The sequence below is a fragment of the Motacilla alba genome, chromosome 2 (assembly GCF_015832195.1).
Source record: "Motacilla alba alba isolate MOTALB_02 chromosome 2, Motacilla_alba_V1.0_pri, whole genome shotgun sequence".
NCBI lineage: Eukaryota > Metazoa > Chordata > Aves > Passeriformes > Motacillidae > Motacilla > Motacilla alba.
In genome coordinates, this window is record NC_052017.1 from 117,136,091 (window position 1) to 117,154,374 (window position 18,284).

Below are 18,284 nucleotides of genomic sequence, written 5' to 3' on the forward strand. Positions count from 1 at the left end.
CATTTTATGACACATCTCCCTATGTTTGCAATTTAAAGGCATTAGACTTCCACTTTTTTCCACAGAAACAGAAAAACACTAACAAAAGTTAATTGTTGCAAAAATACTGAGAATTTTATCTGAAGTATTAAGTTATTGAAAACATGCAAGCTTGAAATAAAAGCTAAAAAATGAGGGACTGGATAAAAACTATGACCTCCACTACTACAAATAAAAGCCTAGGAACAAAAAAAAGTAAATTCCAATAGCTGCAATTATGATGTTTTGCCTATTGTATTTGAATGAAAGCCACTGGATACAAAAATAATTTTTATTTGCCACAATGCAAAAAGTATTTTTTAAATAAAATTATTTAAACCATTCTCATCTGCAAATATAATTAATTCATCATATTATGTAACAGGTATAAGGGTTAACTTCTAAGGAAAGTATTTAACTAGTTTATGTGACCTTGGAAACTCTTAGTAAAAAAAACCATTCAAGTTGCAACTGGAGTTGTTACATTTGTCAGTCCAGATACCGTTTCTGGATCACTGCTCTGTACACTTTCTCTGCATGGCCATACTTATATTCCAGACAACACCAACAGCGATAGTACTACCCATAAGATCAGTTACTTCACTTCTCCAAACAACAACTAACAGACACCACCAAAAATTACCAGCCTTGAAGTTCACTTCAGGAAAAAAAATCCTTTTTTTTTTTCACTTACCTGCATACCCTGAAAACAGTTTTCAGAAAGAGACACAATACTGAAAACATCATGTAGGTCTCATCTGCCAGAAAGGACCTTAATCAGCAGCTTATTCAGCTTTCATTCTTCCTGCTCAGTTTCTTACAACCACACTTTCCTTGCCTATACATGAGGTACCACACATTCTTAAGTAACTGACATCATTTCCAAAGACAAATCACCTAGATGGCCGGACAAAGCTGATTAAAAAGATACAGTACATCCATACCAGCTTCATTTGAATGTGTGGGAGGGACCGACAGCCGTGCCAGCACATTTATGTAATGTGGTCACTGCAGATGTTCAGAGCTTTGAGTTGTCAGCTGGATTTGGAGATACACATCACAAAGCAGACTGGCAATTTAAAGAAGAACCCTCCAGGTGGTGTTGTGTGGATTTTAACATGGTGAAACATCTCGAAAAACATGCTGGGATATCTACCATATAGAACAGGTTTTAAAAACCTCAATGACACATTCCACCATGGGCTAATTAGAATTAATTTGTGCCCCATAGCCTCAAGAGTTGCTCTTGGAATACCTAAAACTCCTTAATCATCTTTAAGAAGGCACCTTTTTGCCATAGTTTGATCCACGACTGTAAGACAATTTAAAGCAGCAAACCTGAAAATTCAAAATTCCAAAGCTTCTTAATTCCAAAACTTGTTCATCCTCATATACCATGTTTTAATGCCTCTATTTCTTGTCGAAGTGTGTGCCTGACAGACAGAATGAATTAATAACCTCATCTGTCCCTTTACCACTGCCAACAGAAGCCAGAGGCCTGCACTTGGGCCACCTTTGTACCCTTACAATGAATCAAAGGACAAGAGCAAAGAATGCACAGTTCTTCAACACCACTACACAGGAACTCCTCTCTCAAGTATGTGAAACATCTACCCACGAAAATCCTCTTCCCCACCTCTATTTTTTTCCCCTTCAAATTACACACTCAGCTATGCCTTTTGCCTGGCCTTCCTACTAGTTTTACACATCCAGGTTTTTTTCCTCCTTTGCACTGCTGTTGAAATATTTTACCTCACTGTTTTTAATATCAAAAAGTACAGCTCACACTTGTAAATACCACGTTTGCTTGATGAATTCTAGTTGAAGTTGTGAAGTTAAAAAAAGACAAATAAACATTCTTAGACAAGAAAGTAGGAGATACTAAATTTATGTGCTTCATCTTGTGAGTAAGAAGGACAGATTATTGGAGTTTTCACACACACGATGAAGACTCAGCATTACCAAGCACAGACCTTACACATCTGTCCACTAGCTAGTTTCATTCAAACACTGCTTGAGAACCTTAAAAACAAGCAGCTCGGCAGTCCTTTCCTCAAAATGATTACTAATACGTCAAATAGTAAGCTGATACTTAAATACTTGAAATATACTCAGGAAGGTGAACATTCATGAAAGATAAATGCAGTTGCTTATCATGTCAAGAGTATTTTAATGTCTATGAATTACTAAGAAAACATTTTGTTTTAAAATCAGAGATGCTTTCTAGCCTAAAACAGAAAAAGAAGACATCATGTTGCTTTCCATAGCAAAAAAAACATTCCCAGTAATCAGAATAACCCACGATTGCTGCTGGAGGCTTAATAAGTCTTGGAGACACAGCATAAAAAAGCTATCATCAAAGACATGTCCTTCTCTAACAGAGCAATTTTTCACAAATAAGCCTAAACATGTTCATTTCATTCAGTGAAAAAGCAATACACTGCAGTTAAAAGTGAAAGTAGCCAGCACTAATAAAGTGGCCAGCACTAAAGAGGCCAGCACTAATGCCTGTTGCAGTATCTGCCCCAGTAATTCTGAATTACTGGTTCTGGGCCCCCCACTTACATGCTCAAACCCTGGAGTATTTGCCTTCATTCTCAACCCTTTTCCATCTCAAACAGCAGCATGAAGGATTACAGACTAACCAGACCCTTCTTCCCTAAGCATGAGTCCCTCCTTCCCCTCAAAAGTATAGGAACAGAACTGCCATTTTCTTTGGTAGACAAACAGCCTACCAGGAGAGCCATCACGACAAGGAAAGGGAACTTATGAAAGAGGAGAGATTCCAAAAACATCTAAGTGAAAGGATGCACTTCTGTGTGTCTGTGTAGCTGAGGCTGGAACAGAGATGCTGGACACTTCAGCAGTGCCTTTCAACCAGATGACACAGGACATGAGAGGTCACTGCTTTTTGGGCAGAGAAAACCAAGTCCCTTATCTCACCTACAATCTTTGTTTCAGCAGTAGAGCAGAAGTTTAACAGTATTTTGACTTCTAATTTTACTGCAGCATTATTTTTCAAAACAGTACTGAGAAAGATTTAAAATGCGGACAACCCATGCACACTTTAGCCAAGTAAGGGTAACTAGCTAGCTCAGAAATGCAAACTGAAAAAAAAAAATTAGATACATAAGGTTTAGACCTGCATACTAGAAAACTAATTACTTCACTAATTATCTATTTTAACTACACAACCATTTCCCCTGCCTAACAAACAGCAAATCTCCCATCTTTGTTTAACCCAAACATTACATTCTTGAATGCACCAAGGAATTTTCATTAATATGTTTAATTTTCCTGAAACAGAAAATGTAGGACCATGGACTTATAAAACAGTGAAAACCTGCAGGATGCCGGGGATTGAATATTAAAAAAAAAGAAGGTATCGAGAAAGTACTGCAATGACAGGATGATATCAATTCCCTTTTTGCATATAACCAAGTTTTGCCAGGTCAAGGATGAAACTTGACTTAGAATTATTTCCGTTTGTTATGGATCTAATTAACCCATATCAGAAGTTTCCTCTGGATATCATTGCCCTGGTGCTTTTACCAAACCCTTTCCAATCGCTAATCTGCGGACTAAGGACAAAATCGCATTTCCACAGTCTCCCTTCGTGAGCTATTTCAGGCCTATACTCCCTACTGGTTGATTTCAATGTTGAGACAGCAGTCAAAGGAAGAGCATGGTTTCAGAAAAAAATACAGAAAATAGAAACTGTAAACAAAGTCTCCATCTGAACTTTCAGTAGAATGAGGCCCACTTCCAAAACCAGGATTCTCTCTCTTTCCCTGTGCCCTTGCTTTTTCAAGTCACTTCAACCCTAAGTAAAAACTACCCCTCTTCCCAAATTACTAAGCATTTTAACAACCACACTCTGAAAGATCCTGTCATTCCATAGTTAGAGTACAGTTCTCACACCTGCACCCACCCAAAGTCAGCCTGTCATCCAGAAGCAGGACTGCTGAAGCTGCTGGTGAATTATGTGCTAGGCACACCTCAAATACGGCCCCTTTATCCCAGCTGCATGCAGTCAGCAGTCCTGGATCTGCTGGAATTCGAGACAAGGCAGCAGCACAGGGGGCCCAAACTGGAGGCTGAGATAATAACAGCACCTACGAGAAAACACCATGGACCAGACCAGCTGTTCACATCATTGTGAGGACCCACGAGAGGCTTAAAAGACCACTGGAACAGAAAAGTAAAATCTGTCACACTGCACTGAAAATGCTAGAGGCTACTATATGGTTTCAACACAGATGAAAAAAACTAATACAGTGGCCCTAAAGAAGCACCTGAGAAGCAAGCTCAATGCTGGAAACTGTAACTCAGCAACTACTGCCTCACTGGAGGCCTCTATTGTGTAGGCGCTGCCATACTCTGCACACAATCTTTTTTTTCATTCCCTGCAGAGAATTAGGGGCATAGCCCATATCCACATGCAAAGAATATCGAGTCACAAGAAGCAGGGATGAAAGCATATACCACCATTACATGACAACACACAAATACCGAGGTGTCCATGGAAGATTTAAAAGCTCACCGCTTTCTCTTCCTGACAAGAGCCACTTCCTTCTGTTTCCCAAAGCACCAATTAGTGGAAGCCCTAAAGAGCAGAAACCTGCTTAAAACCTTTCCACATATTACTCTAACAAATAATCTATACTTTCACAATAGGTCCATCTTCTTCATTTACCAAACATTTCCATTGGCACTTTAGAGTGAAGTGAAGCACCAGGCCTCATAAAGACACCTAAAATTTTCATGGAAGGTTTTTGAGAGGCTGTATCTGGGATTAAGCCACCACGTATGAACACAAAGAAAGCAATGCTATAAAGCAGGCAGCAGAGGGAAGAAGATACAATGGATGAAACAAATGTGGATCAATGTGTGCATTCAACAAAACCACATTGTTTTCACAACAATCGCAACAATGCCGGGGTAACATTCTGCTATCACGCATGTCACACAATCATCTGATCTTTACCTTCTCCCAAGAGAAACAAACCCCAAAAGGCACTGGTGGCACATCTCTCATAATACCCTTTGTCAATCCTCAGTCTTTGCTCTCACAAGTACTACAAAGGAGATTTCAGGGATAACCTTCATGAGGTATCTTCTGCGGCAAAGATGAAGAGTTACTAAGAGAAGACAGCCATGCACATCACCTTTTCCATCCTCAAGTTTTACTTCAACTGCAGGGCCATCATCTGCTACTGATCCATTCTCTTCTCAAATGCCAGCATGCATGAAATAGAAGGCAATACGTTTACTGCTGCAGCTTCTTCTATCATGATCCAGCAAATGTATCAGCAGTATGGCCTATTTTATCTCCTGTATGTTGACAGCTCCCAGGAATGCTCTCCTGGTGCTACTCTGGGCAGACAGCGTGTGGCATCCCAACTTGCTCAAGGCACTGCTCCTAGGCCAGGGGTTGAGTTCCCCACAGACCCCTAATGAACCCACACACAAATACCTCCACAGGACTGAATGCACTTCAGGACACGATTTAAAATAATTCTGCCAATCAACATAATCAGCATACTGCGATCTCTACTAAATTCAGCAGAAATGGATGGCTGAACAACTGTGCATACATGTACACAGTCAATCCAGATTTGTTTGACTTGGCAACTCAGTAACATAAAGAACAGCTATTATGGTATGACTGTCCTTGGCCTAAGACATGCTTCAGGGCAAGCTCTATAAAGTTTGAAGGAGATATCTAACACCAAGTAACCTGGAAACAGGAAAACCAAAAGAACTAAGAAGAAGAACCACAACAGTTACCTGACATCATCCCATCATCCTGAAACACTCCCAACTGTAAAACTAATGTGTCATAATGATCAAAAGTTTCTAAAACCTCACTATAATTGATAAAGGCTAGCAATCTAATATGTAGTCCTTTTAAAATGTTCTATCAAGCCATGTCTAATACCTGAAACATACAGAACCATGGACTCATGTAATAAAGATGAAATTACAGATTTTGAAGCTGTGTGAATAATAATATATAAAAGACACAGGGCGCACAACGCTTCTTTGGAAATACTAAATACCTGAATATAGTGCGTTACTTAATTTGAATAACACCACAGAATTAATCAGTCCACTCGTTTGCCAAGAAAGTGAAACAATTCCACACAGTTCAGCTGTTCTGGACATTCCTCCAACTGCAATGGAAACAACTTGAGTCAATGTTGCCACACACGCTGGGTGGCCTCTGCCTGCATATCCCTGCTCCTTCCCGTGCGCCAACACTCCTCAGATCCTGCAAGAAAACCAGGGAGAGACAAATGAGCAGAAAATTACTGCTACAAAAATTAAAGGGCTTTCTGCTGCTGCAGCTCAGCAAACCAGCTTTCCACAGGGTCAGAGAAGTGCAACTGTCAGCACTAGAGCAGGAGTAAAGATAGGCAGCTAAAAGCAATTACTGAGCAAGCAATACTGCCTACATTTAACACCAAAAGCACCTTGGAACTATGACTGCACACATTAAATAAAACTCATACCTGAAAAAGAATTTCCATTTAAAATAATATTAGTAATAAAAACTATGGCTCCTGTCAACAATAATCATCAACCACAAAGCCTCTCCAAGCATCAAGCACAGCATTACAACGTGTCAAGGCAGAATTTAAAAAACTGCCCTTCTCTTTCTCATGACACATTAAACACAAAAATCATTGTACTTAACTTTAACAATCTTAATTTCAGGAGTGTCAGAAACATAAACCTTCTGTTTAAGTTTTCTAAACATGTTTTATTGCACCAAGAAACGAGCTCAAAATGTATTTTCTAGCCTTACTGACCTTTCTCTTCTCCCACCTTAACCAGACCCTTTGTCACCCACGCTCAGCATAAGGGAAAAATTTGATCACCTGACTCACAAATTGCTTCCAACACAATTGTATTTTTCAGCATATAGCCTCTTTCCCATGTTCTCATATAAATACAACAATATTAAGAATGATGAGAAATGTCTTAAAGTTCATTAGTCTTAATTGTTTTCCTATTTATTCAGCCAATCATGAATAATACCTCCTTGTCTAATCCTCTCAAATCATCTTTCCTAAAAAGCTCATGAAAATGGATTAGCCTTGTAGTGCACAGCTGATTATTTCACTTACAGTCTATTGTATCAAAATGTGATAGGTGGAGAATTTTAACCAGAGGCCTTCATTTAAAACAAACAAAAAAAAAATCCCTTCAGGCCCGAACTTAAGATGGAAGGGCATGGCAAAAATAACATCACAATATCACAAGGAAAAGAAAAACCACAAGGTAACCATAGCTTCAACCATTCAACACCCTTATGGAGATGAAGCCTTTCTCCTCCTTAAAAGAACCTGAAAGTCAATACAGATCACAAAGTACAAGCCCAAAACAAAACTTCAGGAATTTAGTATCTGCAATTTGCTAGCTTTGATTTCTAGTCTTCACTTATGGTAGGTTGCAAAACTCCTGCAATAATCTGAAGTGACAAAGATACAAGCAGAAGGACAAGATGCAGAGGACAACCACTACCCTTTTTGAAAGGAGAAGGAAAAAATATTGAGGGGACAACAAATTTTCTAGCATTTGGGACATTATGAGCTTCTCAAAGCTAAGGACTCAAGATTATTTTTTGGTTTTAATTCAGGCAATAAAGCTTTACCATTTCATCTGCCAATTTGTGAGCTAAATACTGTTTTATCAGGAAAAAAATATAATCAGTTTATTTTGTCTAAATGAAAACAAGTTAGGACAAGCTTATTAAATATATTGTTTAATTTAATAATTATTGTTTAAATTAAGTGGAAAGTGCAGAAATTCCTATTATCACCATGTTAAAAAAAATGTAGCTCGGACTTCACAATAGAAGAAACACATCAATGGCAGAACTCCACAACAAATGTACAGTCTAGATCTCATAATATAAAAGGGCATCAAAAACCCCTGTCCTTTACTATCCATATATAGATATTTATTATTTAGCAGTTTCACACTATGTTTGCAGCTATAAAAAACTACAGATTTTTTTTTACTCAATATTGAAGCTGAAGTCTAAAATTCCACAGGTAATAATCAAGGAAATTTAAGTTTTACAGGCATTTTGAAAACTGATTACAGGACTTTACCATTGCAAAAGAGAAGACAAGGCACTACTGATAAGACACACACCCCTGCCATACATACACATTTCAAGAGATTACTGTGGCACATGAACTTTACTGGAAAGTTTAAGAAAATGGAAGTGCAAGTTCATGCCTGACTAAACATGAAACCTCCTCCTCTGCATGTGATCAACTGCAGCATCAATATATGGGGTGTATTTGCTACAAACACAAAGCAAGAAGGAACACAGGCCAGTGCCACTCCTGCCATGACAGCTATGATTCTTCCAGACTATTCTATTCAAGTATTTTTTGTGAGAGTTTTAACTCTTTCTGATCTAGATATAACTGAGTCCCTCGGAAAGTTACTTGCTTGCCATCATCCAAACACCGCAGGTACCTCCACTCTTAAGACAACTAAGAACCATCGCATCAGACAGAAATTTCATGCAAAGTTTCTAAATCCTTTCTGTTCGAAGGCTGATCTACCTACTCAAGTCTCAGAGTTCCCATTGTGATTTTTTCCTTCACAGCATTGGAATAGGTTTCTGTATATTTTCCTGTGATTTTCTTTACCCTGTGGGACAGAATTGACCCCTGGCCCTAAAGGGGGCAGCTGGCTGTATTTCACATGTATCCAGTGTTATTAGTCAGAGTAGCCTCCAGCTATGTCTGTCATGGGGGGAGAAACAGGAAAAAATCCCTGCGACTGGTAAAGGAAACAGTGTCTTGCTTTCCACATATCTCATCTGGCAGATAGGAGATGAAGAAATAGTAAAATATTCTACTAATACAGACCTTTCTTTATTACTCTCATTGCTGCATACTCCTTCTGATGCTCACACAGGCAGAGGAGGAAGGCCTGCTGCAAACCTTGGCTCCTCCACAACTTCAGCTACAAGCTGGGAAAAGAATTCACCCCTCTACCTTGTGATAAAAAGCAGACTCCAGGAATCTCTAATTATAATTATTGTGGGAGTGTGGTCAGGAAGATAATAAATCAGATTGCCATATCAAAGGTGTACAAAGAGGGGGGAAGTGGGAGGAAAACAGGAATCAGGCTGCTGTAACAGAAGTAAAAAATTCTCAGGGTATGGAAGGGAGGAGGGCAGGGAAGGCAAGATAACAGCCACAAATTTATTTTCAACTAGAAAGAAAACAAAATATTTGGCTACAAATTCCTTACAATACAGCCAGGATGCAAACATACAAATAAACAACACTCCAACGAACCCCTAAATCTAGTTTCCCATGACTGCATTTTTATAATAAGACATTTTTTCTTTGGCAGGCTGCCTTGTTGGATTACACAGGGTGGTTATTTACACTGCAGTTACTTGTTAATGACATAATCAGAACAAACTGAAGAAAAATTCAAATCTGATGAAACTCAAACTCTTTCAAGGTTTCCAGCGAGGATTTTGTGCATAACTCTGAACTAGGACTTGGTAAGTCTGTGCTCAGTTCCTGGGACCAGACACATGCTTCTTGTGAGACCCTACATGCATGTGCATGCCCACACGATGTATTTGTGCTTGCTTATATAAAAGACTCTTTTCAAGCAGAACTGAACATTTCATTCAGCTGAGAAAGCACACAAATGATGATTTACACTAAATGCTTTATGTAATACAACTACCGAGATTAAGATTCTAATTTTTAGCATGTCCATCTTCATGCCTTCATTTACAAAGAAACAACATTCTAACAGAACACATTACATTCCTTCAATCATAAGATACATGAATTTGTATCTTGAACATCAACTGTATAAATTCACATGAGGAAAATACTGGCATGTGTTAACAAATATTCACACAGTAAAGGACAACCAAGCTACTCTGGTTCCACATTTCTGGGAGGAAAAAAAAGCAAACCATCAAACTAACTTGAGCTGTCAAATTACTCATTATTCCCATGCAGGTGCAGGGAACAAAAGCAAATACAACAGGTTTACTCCAATCCAAAAGGTGTTTCATATATGTGAGCCATAACCTGGCATGACTTGGGAATGCAGTCATGAATCTGAGATCTTCAATGCAAGAAAATTACTGAGTTAGTGTAAAAATCTACAATTTTACCAGAAAACCAGTGAAAAGTTGCAGATACCAAGTGATGAGGGAAAAACAAAAAACAAGAAGCCAATGGTCATTGACATGACAGAGAACTGTTACTGTTCCAACACATCACCATTCTATTACCACCATTTTTTTTCCACTGTAGGCTTTTCAAAAATAGAAGAACCAAAGAAATAAAGATTCACAATGCAGATGTCCTCAGCATTGTTTTTCACATGCTACAACTGTAGAACAGATGTGTCCAAAAAACTACATTATTTTATGATAGGTTACTAACTCAAATATGAGCTTATTGACTCAGAATTAACCGAGTTTGGACACTGTTGCTTTTCTCAGGCAACCTAGAAAAACACACTTACCTAGCAAATAGGGATTTTTTCAGGAAAGCTGCTGAAACAGACATCCCACAGAAGACACTCTGAATTCCAACAACCTGTATTTGCCTGCTATTACTATATAATTAGTTCATATAGAATACTCATATACTAATGCTGACTTCTTGTAAAATTGTTTTATGGTTAAAATTCAATATTTCCCAACTGGGGCACATAGCTATAAACTCTCTTTTCAAATCAATTTCTCTTTAAAGATAGCATCTAAAAATTGAGGTTCATACAAAGCACAAAACATACTATTACACAATCTGGACAAAGAAGAATTGACTTCTGGTGATTTAAGACAATCTAATTAATGGGGATTTTAAACTATTACTCTGTTTAGATCTTACACAGACAATTATAGGCCATGAAAGAAGCTGCTATGACCTTTTTGCTGAATGAAGTACCAATGTTGCTTTACAGTAGAACATATGAAAAAGTTAATTGGTTATAAAACTCAGGGCATTTTAAAAATGAACTGCCACATAAAATTACTGTAGTGTATGAAAGCCTCAATCAGAACTTGTCTGTGCTGTGCGTAGTCAGCGTCAGTCTCTCCCTCTCATATGAATAGATGCAATCTCAGCAACCAGACACAATAAATACAAGATGAAGGGAATGGCAAGCAGAGCAGCAACACAGAATTAATTCCAGAGGCTAGGAATCACAACATGAAAATTATTTCATTATTTTAACTCGTTAATTATTCATGCAGTAGAGATATGGGAAATGGCAGGAGAACTCTAATGAAAGAGCCAGCAATTGAGAAGCACTGATGAAGAGGATTAGAAAGGTATAGAAGAAAAGTTATGAAAAATGGTGGATGAGAAAAGAAAGGGGTTTAGGGCAAGGTTTCACATTCAGTAGTAGGGCCAATGTAAGGCATTCCTTCTGCTGCTCCACTGCTCACTACTCCTAGTCTAGCGTCTAGCATTGTGGTGTGCTGCTTCCTCCTTACCAACAGTCACAATCATTTATGAAACTGTACTATGAGTCAGCCATGGCTGAAAAATAACCTGATCAAAAAAAAGGAAAAAAAAAAAGAAAAAAAGGAAAGAAAAGAAAAAAAGGAAAGAAAAAAAAAGAAGTTGACACAACTAAGAGGAAGACACAGGAGTAGAAATGAGCAGCTGCAAGGGAAAAATAGGTCACGCCAACACTTCTCCCCGCAAAAAGGTGCAACCATGGGATGGGATTAAAGACCAATGTCTATGTCCAGACCATATAAATACATCTCTCAACTGCATCTTTTAACTTACCATGCTAGGTGCAGAGCAAAACATGTTTGAATCACATCAGGTGACAGTGACAAGAAGAAATACACAGAAAAAGGTGGCCTAAGCACTTTGCTAATGCTGGGAAAGAGGAAGGATACACCTGTCACTGAAGAATCAACCAATGCAGTATATTTCCAGCTGATCTTAGTGACTTCCCCCCACTTCAACCCCCAAGTCAAATCTAGGATTCCATATGTGTGATCTACAATCTGTTGTTCAGGTATGAGAGTCACCAAGTCTGACACTGCGTTGTTTACGTTCATGGAATGGAGATGCAAAGAAGAAGGCTCATGAAGGGGGCTACTGAGCAGCTAGCAGGACATGGTGCTGCCTGGTACACAGTAGCACTTGGTACTTCAGGTGGAGACGGTGCCTACAATTCTGAGATTCAAATGGAATCTTCTATTATTTGTTCCATTCCCTCTTCATGCAATTTCATCATTAGGAGACATCTTTCTTTATCATCATCAATTTCAGCCATTTAAAAAGAGAAAGGCTAAAGCTAGATCTTTACTTCTATTCAGACACTGCTACCGTTGATGCCATTTTGGAGGAACATTTCTGAAGACTGCAGAACCAGTTACAAAGTAGAGAGATGGAAATGAGTCAAAAATAGCAGGTTAGGCCAAAGTTTTCTTACTCATTTGTGATATGTTTATGTCAATTCAACATGGGGTGAGGGGGAGTGCAATGCAGGACAATCTAAAAGTAGCTTGCAGCTACATTTATGAAGTGGTTTTTATTAAAAACCTTTATTCATGAAAACACAGACTAAGAATTTTTACCCCCAGTAAGTACAATTCTAGAAACTTTTTTTACTGCTATTAACAACCCAAGATAAAAACTAGATGAGGCAATAAATCAAAAACTGTTCTCTGAAAGCTCAGCTTTAATTTGAAAAACATAATTTTGTAATATGTGGAATGAACACCCTGAATGTATTATCCAAGGTACTAGTTAACATCCACCTGATCTCACAAGGAACCTAAATTCAAATCTCACCAATGTGAAATGTCCTGGTAATTTTAACACTTACACATTCAAATGCCCTTAAAAACAGCTTTTAACACTAACACTTAAAATTATTTCATATTCAAAGATGATTATTAACTAAAACATTTGTATATACCCACACAACAGCAGCTTTTCACCTGACTGGACTTAAACAATAAATATCACAAATAACCTCCAGATGTTACTTTGATTATTTTTATTGCAAAGACTTCGAAATTGACAAAAATTAAGACTACGGGGAAATAATTCATACATAAAAGAAAACTACAAGGAAAAAGGAATAAGCCTTTCTCTGCATTTACTGCATACACTAAAAGGTGCAAATCACCACAAGGAAGACTTCCAGTATTAAGAAAGAATTGTTTTATGACAAGAACAGTTAAGCACTATTAAGAACAGTTGACTAGTGAGATTGAGTAATTCCTATTATTTAAAGCTTTTATGACTTTCAAAAGCCTGGAGGTACCATCTTTTCCTTTAAATCAGTTCTGACAAACTTCAATAAGCCTGTTTTATTCAAAGTGATGGCAGGAAGCTACCAAGTTTCCTGCTTGTGTTAGTTTTCTGCCGTTTTAGTGAACTGAATCAGCAAACACCTGACCAGCATCAGAGATGGCACAGAGGAAGCAGTAATAACACATACCCAATGTCAGGGCTTCTAACCTTCAGCATTAATGAGTTATGTCAACTCACTGCATCGCATAAGACTATATCTTAAAAAATAGATTAAGCAAACAGATTAGACAAACATCTGCCAATAATGTTGTAAGTACAATTTATCCTTCCTAGGGCTGAGAGGAGTAGACCAGAATCTTCGAGGTAATTTCCAGCAGCACCTAATTTAAGCTTTAAAAAAGCAACATACATTTTGAATTTTGAAAACATTTTGAACCCATGCAGAGAAACTTTAACAAAACTGAAATTCTACTTAATTTATTAAGAGATAAATATTTGCCTGCTTTGGACTGTCCAATTAAATGCTATGTCTAATGTAGTGTGCATTTATCTTATGTATGTTTCCTATATAAAATACCTTCTTGCTGGAAGGATAAGCCTAAAACATCTTGTGACTCAATCATGTCAAGTCACTTTTAAGCTATAAGTGGGAATGTAATTTTCAAGGCCTTACATTTTTCAAGAAAATCTGCTAAATGCCGATTAGTTGAAAAATGCTGGCTGTACATACCAGCTCCTTGGGTACATATCTCCAGTGTTACTCCTATTGCTCAAAGCTAGCTGGAGCAGACGACTGAAAATGACAAACTACCAAGGGTTCAGCCCTCTTTGGACAGGAATGAATCTGGAATGTCTTACAAAAGACTTGTAAGGTGAATTCACAAGTTACACAGGATCACTAATCTCACTAGAGTGATGCTTCTTAGTCCATCATTTACACCAACCTGTAATTGCAGGTCTGGTAGACCTATTCACATCCTATTGTTTGCAGGAGACTTCAGAGAAAGAGGAAAACAAAGGTAAAGCTAATCAGATGTCCAATAACAGCAAAGGCTTCCTCACTCAAATATCTTAATTCCTTATTATTAACGCATAAACTTGGTTACTTGTTGGTTTATGCAGACAAAATACGACTTGGTTAAGCACACATAGCTTCCCTTTTTACAGGTTATTCAAGTACCTCTTCTTTGAGCAGCATACTGGCCAGAAAATAAGGAATCCACTGAGAAGCTTGAAAGTTAGAGAGAAAGCACTTTAAATGTCAATACCAGATGTAATTTGGTAAGCTTGTATACACTTCATGCATCACCTGTTCTGGAGACCATACAGAAAGGAATACAATGTATCACCTTGACTATTCTGCCTATTCTTTTTCAGAAAACCACGAATGCTTCAAACAAGGGAGACTCTTATCTCCGCAGAATGAAATGTGCTATATTAGGCTGGACTTTCAAGATGACTTATGCATATGGAAAAGCCACCCTCACCAAGTACAGCTCAGAACAAGCACTACAAATGAAAAAGATCCCAACCCGGTTCCTACAAAATTTAATTTGCCATAAAAATTAATTTTGCCATGGAAAATTAATTTGCCATAAAACCAAAGTTTTTTGTCAATTATTACATTCATATCAGGGAAGGAAGCATTGTCAACATATGTCCGTCTTCATCTGCTCGCTAATAATTGTTTCCACATGCATTCAAGTTCCTGGTCATTAACACAGTATTCTGTTGATTTTTCCTGTCCAAACATACATGTGCCTAATGCTCACACACATACAGGGCTCCACTGGTACGAAGCAGGGGAAGAAGCCAAAAGCGACTGGCAGCTCTGTACTTTCTAGCAAGACGTACGTGTAGCACAGCAAGTCATAAAAAAAAAAAAAAAAAAAAAAAAAAAAAAAGTATAATAACTTAATCAGATACACCAAAAACGTACAGAACAAAAAAGTACCATTACACATGCAAAGACAACATCTTTTGTAAGGACAACATACTCCATAGCACTTAAACAGACCTTTCAATCTCGACATAGGAAATCCCTCGAAGCCAAAACGGGCTGACTCCACCAAAACATATGCTTTCCACCATAATTCCAGATTTTCTCCAGAGACTTCCGCCAGAATATAATTTTATCACTGGGTGCTGGGAAACCACACTAACGCACATCCAGAAATTTAGGGCAGTGTTCACAAGAAAAACCTGCCTTTTGTCTTGAGAGTTATAATGACCTTTTTCACAGTATTTCCAACACGATCAGATGAAACAAAATACAGTACAGTTCACATTGTGACTGATGTAATATGGGCTGGGAGCAATACCGTGGAAACCAAAAAGCCAAGGATCTTTGTCTCCTTCTAGACAAATTGCCAAGCCTCAATAGTTGGACAGAGAAAAAGCAGAGCATCCCAAATAAAACACTGCAGTGTATGTTCACCGTTTCAGTAAAGTCGCTGCGGCTTTTGGCAACCCCATAGAAAATCTGGACCCTTCAAAGAAAGCCCAAGCTAATAAAAGAGCTAAAAAACAGTCCTAGCGTAAAAATTTCAGGATAAAAAAAATAACCCACTGGCTGTAGAAATAAAAATAAACACCACGGAACTCACCGTTCGCATGGCAAGCGATGCTAAATAGATAACCTGAGCAATAACTAGTCATAAAAACATTAAATGCTGCATTTTCTCGCCACCGCGCCGGTATTCGGGGGCAGGCGGACAAGGGCGGCGGGCCCAGCGGCAGTGCCTACCTGCGAGAGCTGCCGGGGGTTGGGGCAGCCGAAGAGCGCGGAGCTGGAGCTGAAGCTGATGGCCCCTCTGCGGCTGAGGACGTGCTGCGGCACCGGCCTGTCCAGCGGCAGCACGGGCAGCTGGTAACATACTTCCATTGACGAAGCCTCCGTGCGCCGGCCCGCCGCGGGGCAGCGGCCTCGCCCGCCGCACCTGCCCGCGCAGGGCTCGCCGCAGCGGGGAAGGAGCGGCGGCGAAGCCCCGCGGGGGCCCGGCGCCTCCTCGCCGCCCCCGCGCCCCCCGGGGGGCCGGGCCGGGCCGCGCCGGGCCCCGCGCCTTTGTGCTTCGCCGCCGCCAAAGCCCGGCGGGAGCCGCCGGCGGGAGCGAGGGGGAGGCGGCGGAGCGGGACGGCTCTGTCAGCGCCCGGGGCGGCGAGTCCCGGCCCGCAGCCCGCGGCCGCCGCCGCTCCCTCCCTCAGGCGCGCTGCCGCCGGCGGGAGCCGCTGTCAGCCCCGCTGCCCGGCGCCGCGCATGGAGGGCCGGGAGCCGCGCTGGGGGAGACACGCGCCGCGCTCGCCCCTATTGTCCGGCACAGCCGGGAGCGGGAGGAGGAGGAGGAGGAGGAGGCGCCGCTCTGCCGAGGGGAAGGGGCCGGGCCGTCAGAGAGGGGACCCGGGGAGGAGGGGGAGGAGGAGGAGAACGGAGAGAAGAAGGAGGAGGAGGAGGAGGGATGGCGCCTCCGCCCCGCCCGCGCGCGGCGGCCCGGCTGGAGGAGCAGGCACGAGCCCGGCGGACCGTGCGTGGGTCGCGCGGCTGGCGACACGCGCAGAGCGGCGTCATAACGTCACCGCTGCCCACACTCTCCCCGTCCGCGCGCACCAGGCAGGGGCGGCTCGGCGGGCCCCGCGCGCCGCGCGCATGCGCCCTGCCCCCTCCCCCTCGCGCCTTCGCAGGGGCGGGGGGCGGCACCGCCCTCCTTCCCTCCCTCCGTCCTCCCAGAGCCGCGGAGCCGCGGGACGGATTGGCATGGGAAAGGGCTGCCTGAGGGGACATCGAGTCCGACCTGTGACCGAACACCACCGTGACAGCTAGACCATGGCACGGAGTGCCACGTCCAGTCTTCCCTTAAACACTTCCAAGGACGGTGACTTCACCGCCTCCCTGGGCAGCCCGTGCTAGTATCTAGTCACCCCCTCTGTGAGGAAATTCTTCCTCATGGCCAACCTGAACCTCCTGTGATGCAGCTTAAGACTATGTCCTCTCATCTTGTCGCTGGTTGTCTGGGAGAAGGGACTGACCCCCATCTGGCTACAACCTCATTTGAGGGAGCTGTTGAGAGCTATAATGTCACCCCTGAGCCTCCTCCTCTCCCAGGGGGCTAAACAGCCCCAGCTCCATCAGCTGCTCCTCCTAAGATTTGTGCTGCAGACTCTTGAGCCACTCCATTGCGCCTCTCTGGACTTGCTCCAGCACCACAATACCTTCCTGAATTGAGGGGCCCAAAACTGGACACAGCACCTGAGGTGCAACCCTGCTTGGGTGAGACCCAAGGGGTCCTGGAACCCCCAGGCCAGAAAGGTGGTAAGTGGGGGTTTGACTCAGTAACCCCGTGTCATAACGTCATCCCCAAGAGAATGGCAGGAGGTTGTGTCAGGAGAAGTTTAGGTCAGATATTGGGAAAAGGTTTCTCAGCCAAAAGGTGGTTGGGCACTGGAAAGCCTCCCCAGGGAAGTGGTCACAGTGGTCACCAGCCTGACAAGTCAAGAAGTGTTTCAACAATGCTCTCAGCCCGAGGTGACTCTTGCGGATGGTCCTGCTGTGCAGGGACAGGAGTTGGACTGTGATGATCCCTTCCAACTCAGGTATTCTGTGTCCATCAGCCCTCAGTTCCCCACTCCATCCCACAGGCTGTGCCCTGACACTGGGGGAGCAGCACTCAGGGGGCTGTGGTGTCACCAGGGCCAGATCTGGATTCTCTTCTTTGGCTGCTCCTTCGGGAGGTTGGGCACTGGTCAGTACAGCCTGGCCTTGAACAGCTGCTTGAAAATCAAACATGGAAAGATAGTTTTGTTTCAAAATGCATCATCCATCAGATGCAATACACTGGGGAGTTTGTATTTGCATTTGAACCCTTGTGGCTCATTTTTAGAGTGGGGAGAGGTGGGATTTTTTGCAAGACAAAGAGGTAAAACCATGTAATTTTTGTTAACATAAAAAAATAGGTTCCTGCAAACCGCACA

General features: G+C 41.4%; 2 protein-coding genes across 7 annotated transcripts in view; one reads left to right on the forward strand and one right to left on the reverse strand.

Annotated features, from left to right (window-relative positions):
• PDE7A (phosphodiesterase 7A) overlaps positions 1–16,344 on the reverse strand; it is a 75,556-nt gene extending 59,212 nt beyond the window's left edge. For 3 of the 6 annotated variants that reach the window (XM_038122814.1, XM_038122791.1, XM_038122782.1), the window contains exon 1: positions 16,066–16,344. In XM_038122814.1, the coding sequence (XP_037978742.1) occupies positions 16,066–16,203 (138 nt within the window). In that variant the 5' untranslated portion in view covers positions 16,204–16,344. Of the gene's footprint in view, positions 1–712; positions 5,807–16,065 lie in introns of those variants that run through there. The other 3 variants (XM_038122866.1, XM_038122834.1, XM_038122824.1) reach the window with 1 other exon arrangement.
• On the forward strand, positions 16,210–17,136 carry LOC119696965 (serine/arginine repetitive matrix protein 3-like; the record flags this gene model as incomplete). The annotated part of the gene is made up of 1 exon (XM_038126924.1): positions 16,210–17,136. A coding segment is annotated over one exon (927 nt), but the record flags the coding sequence as incomplete, so codon positions are not given.
• Positions 17,137–18,284: the final 1,148 nt, after the last annotated feature.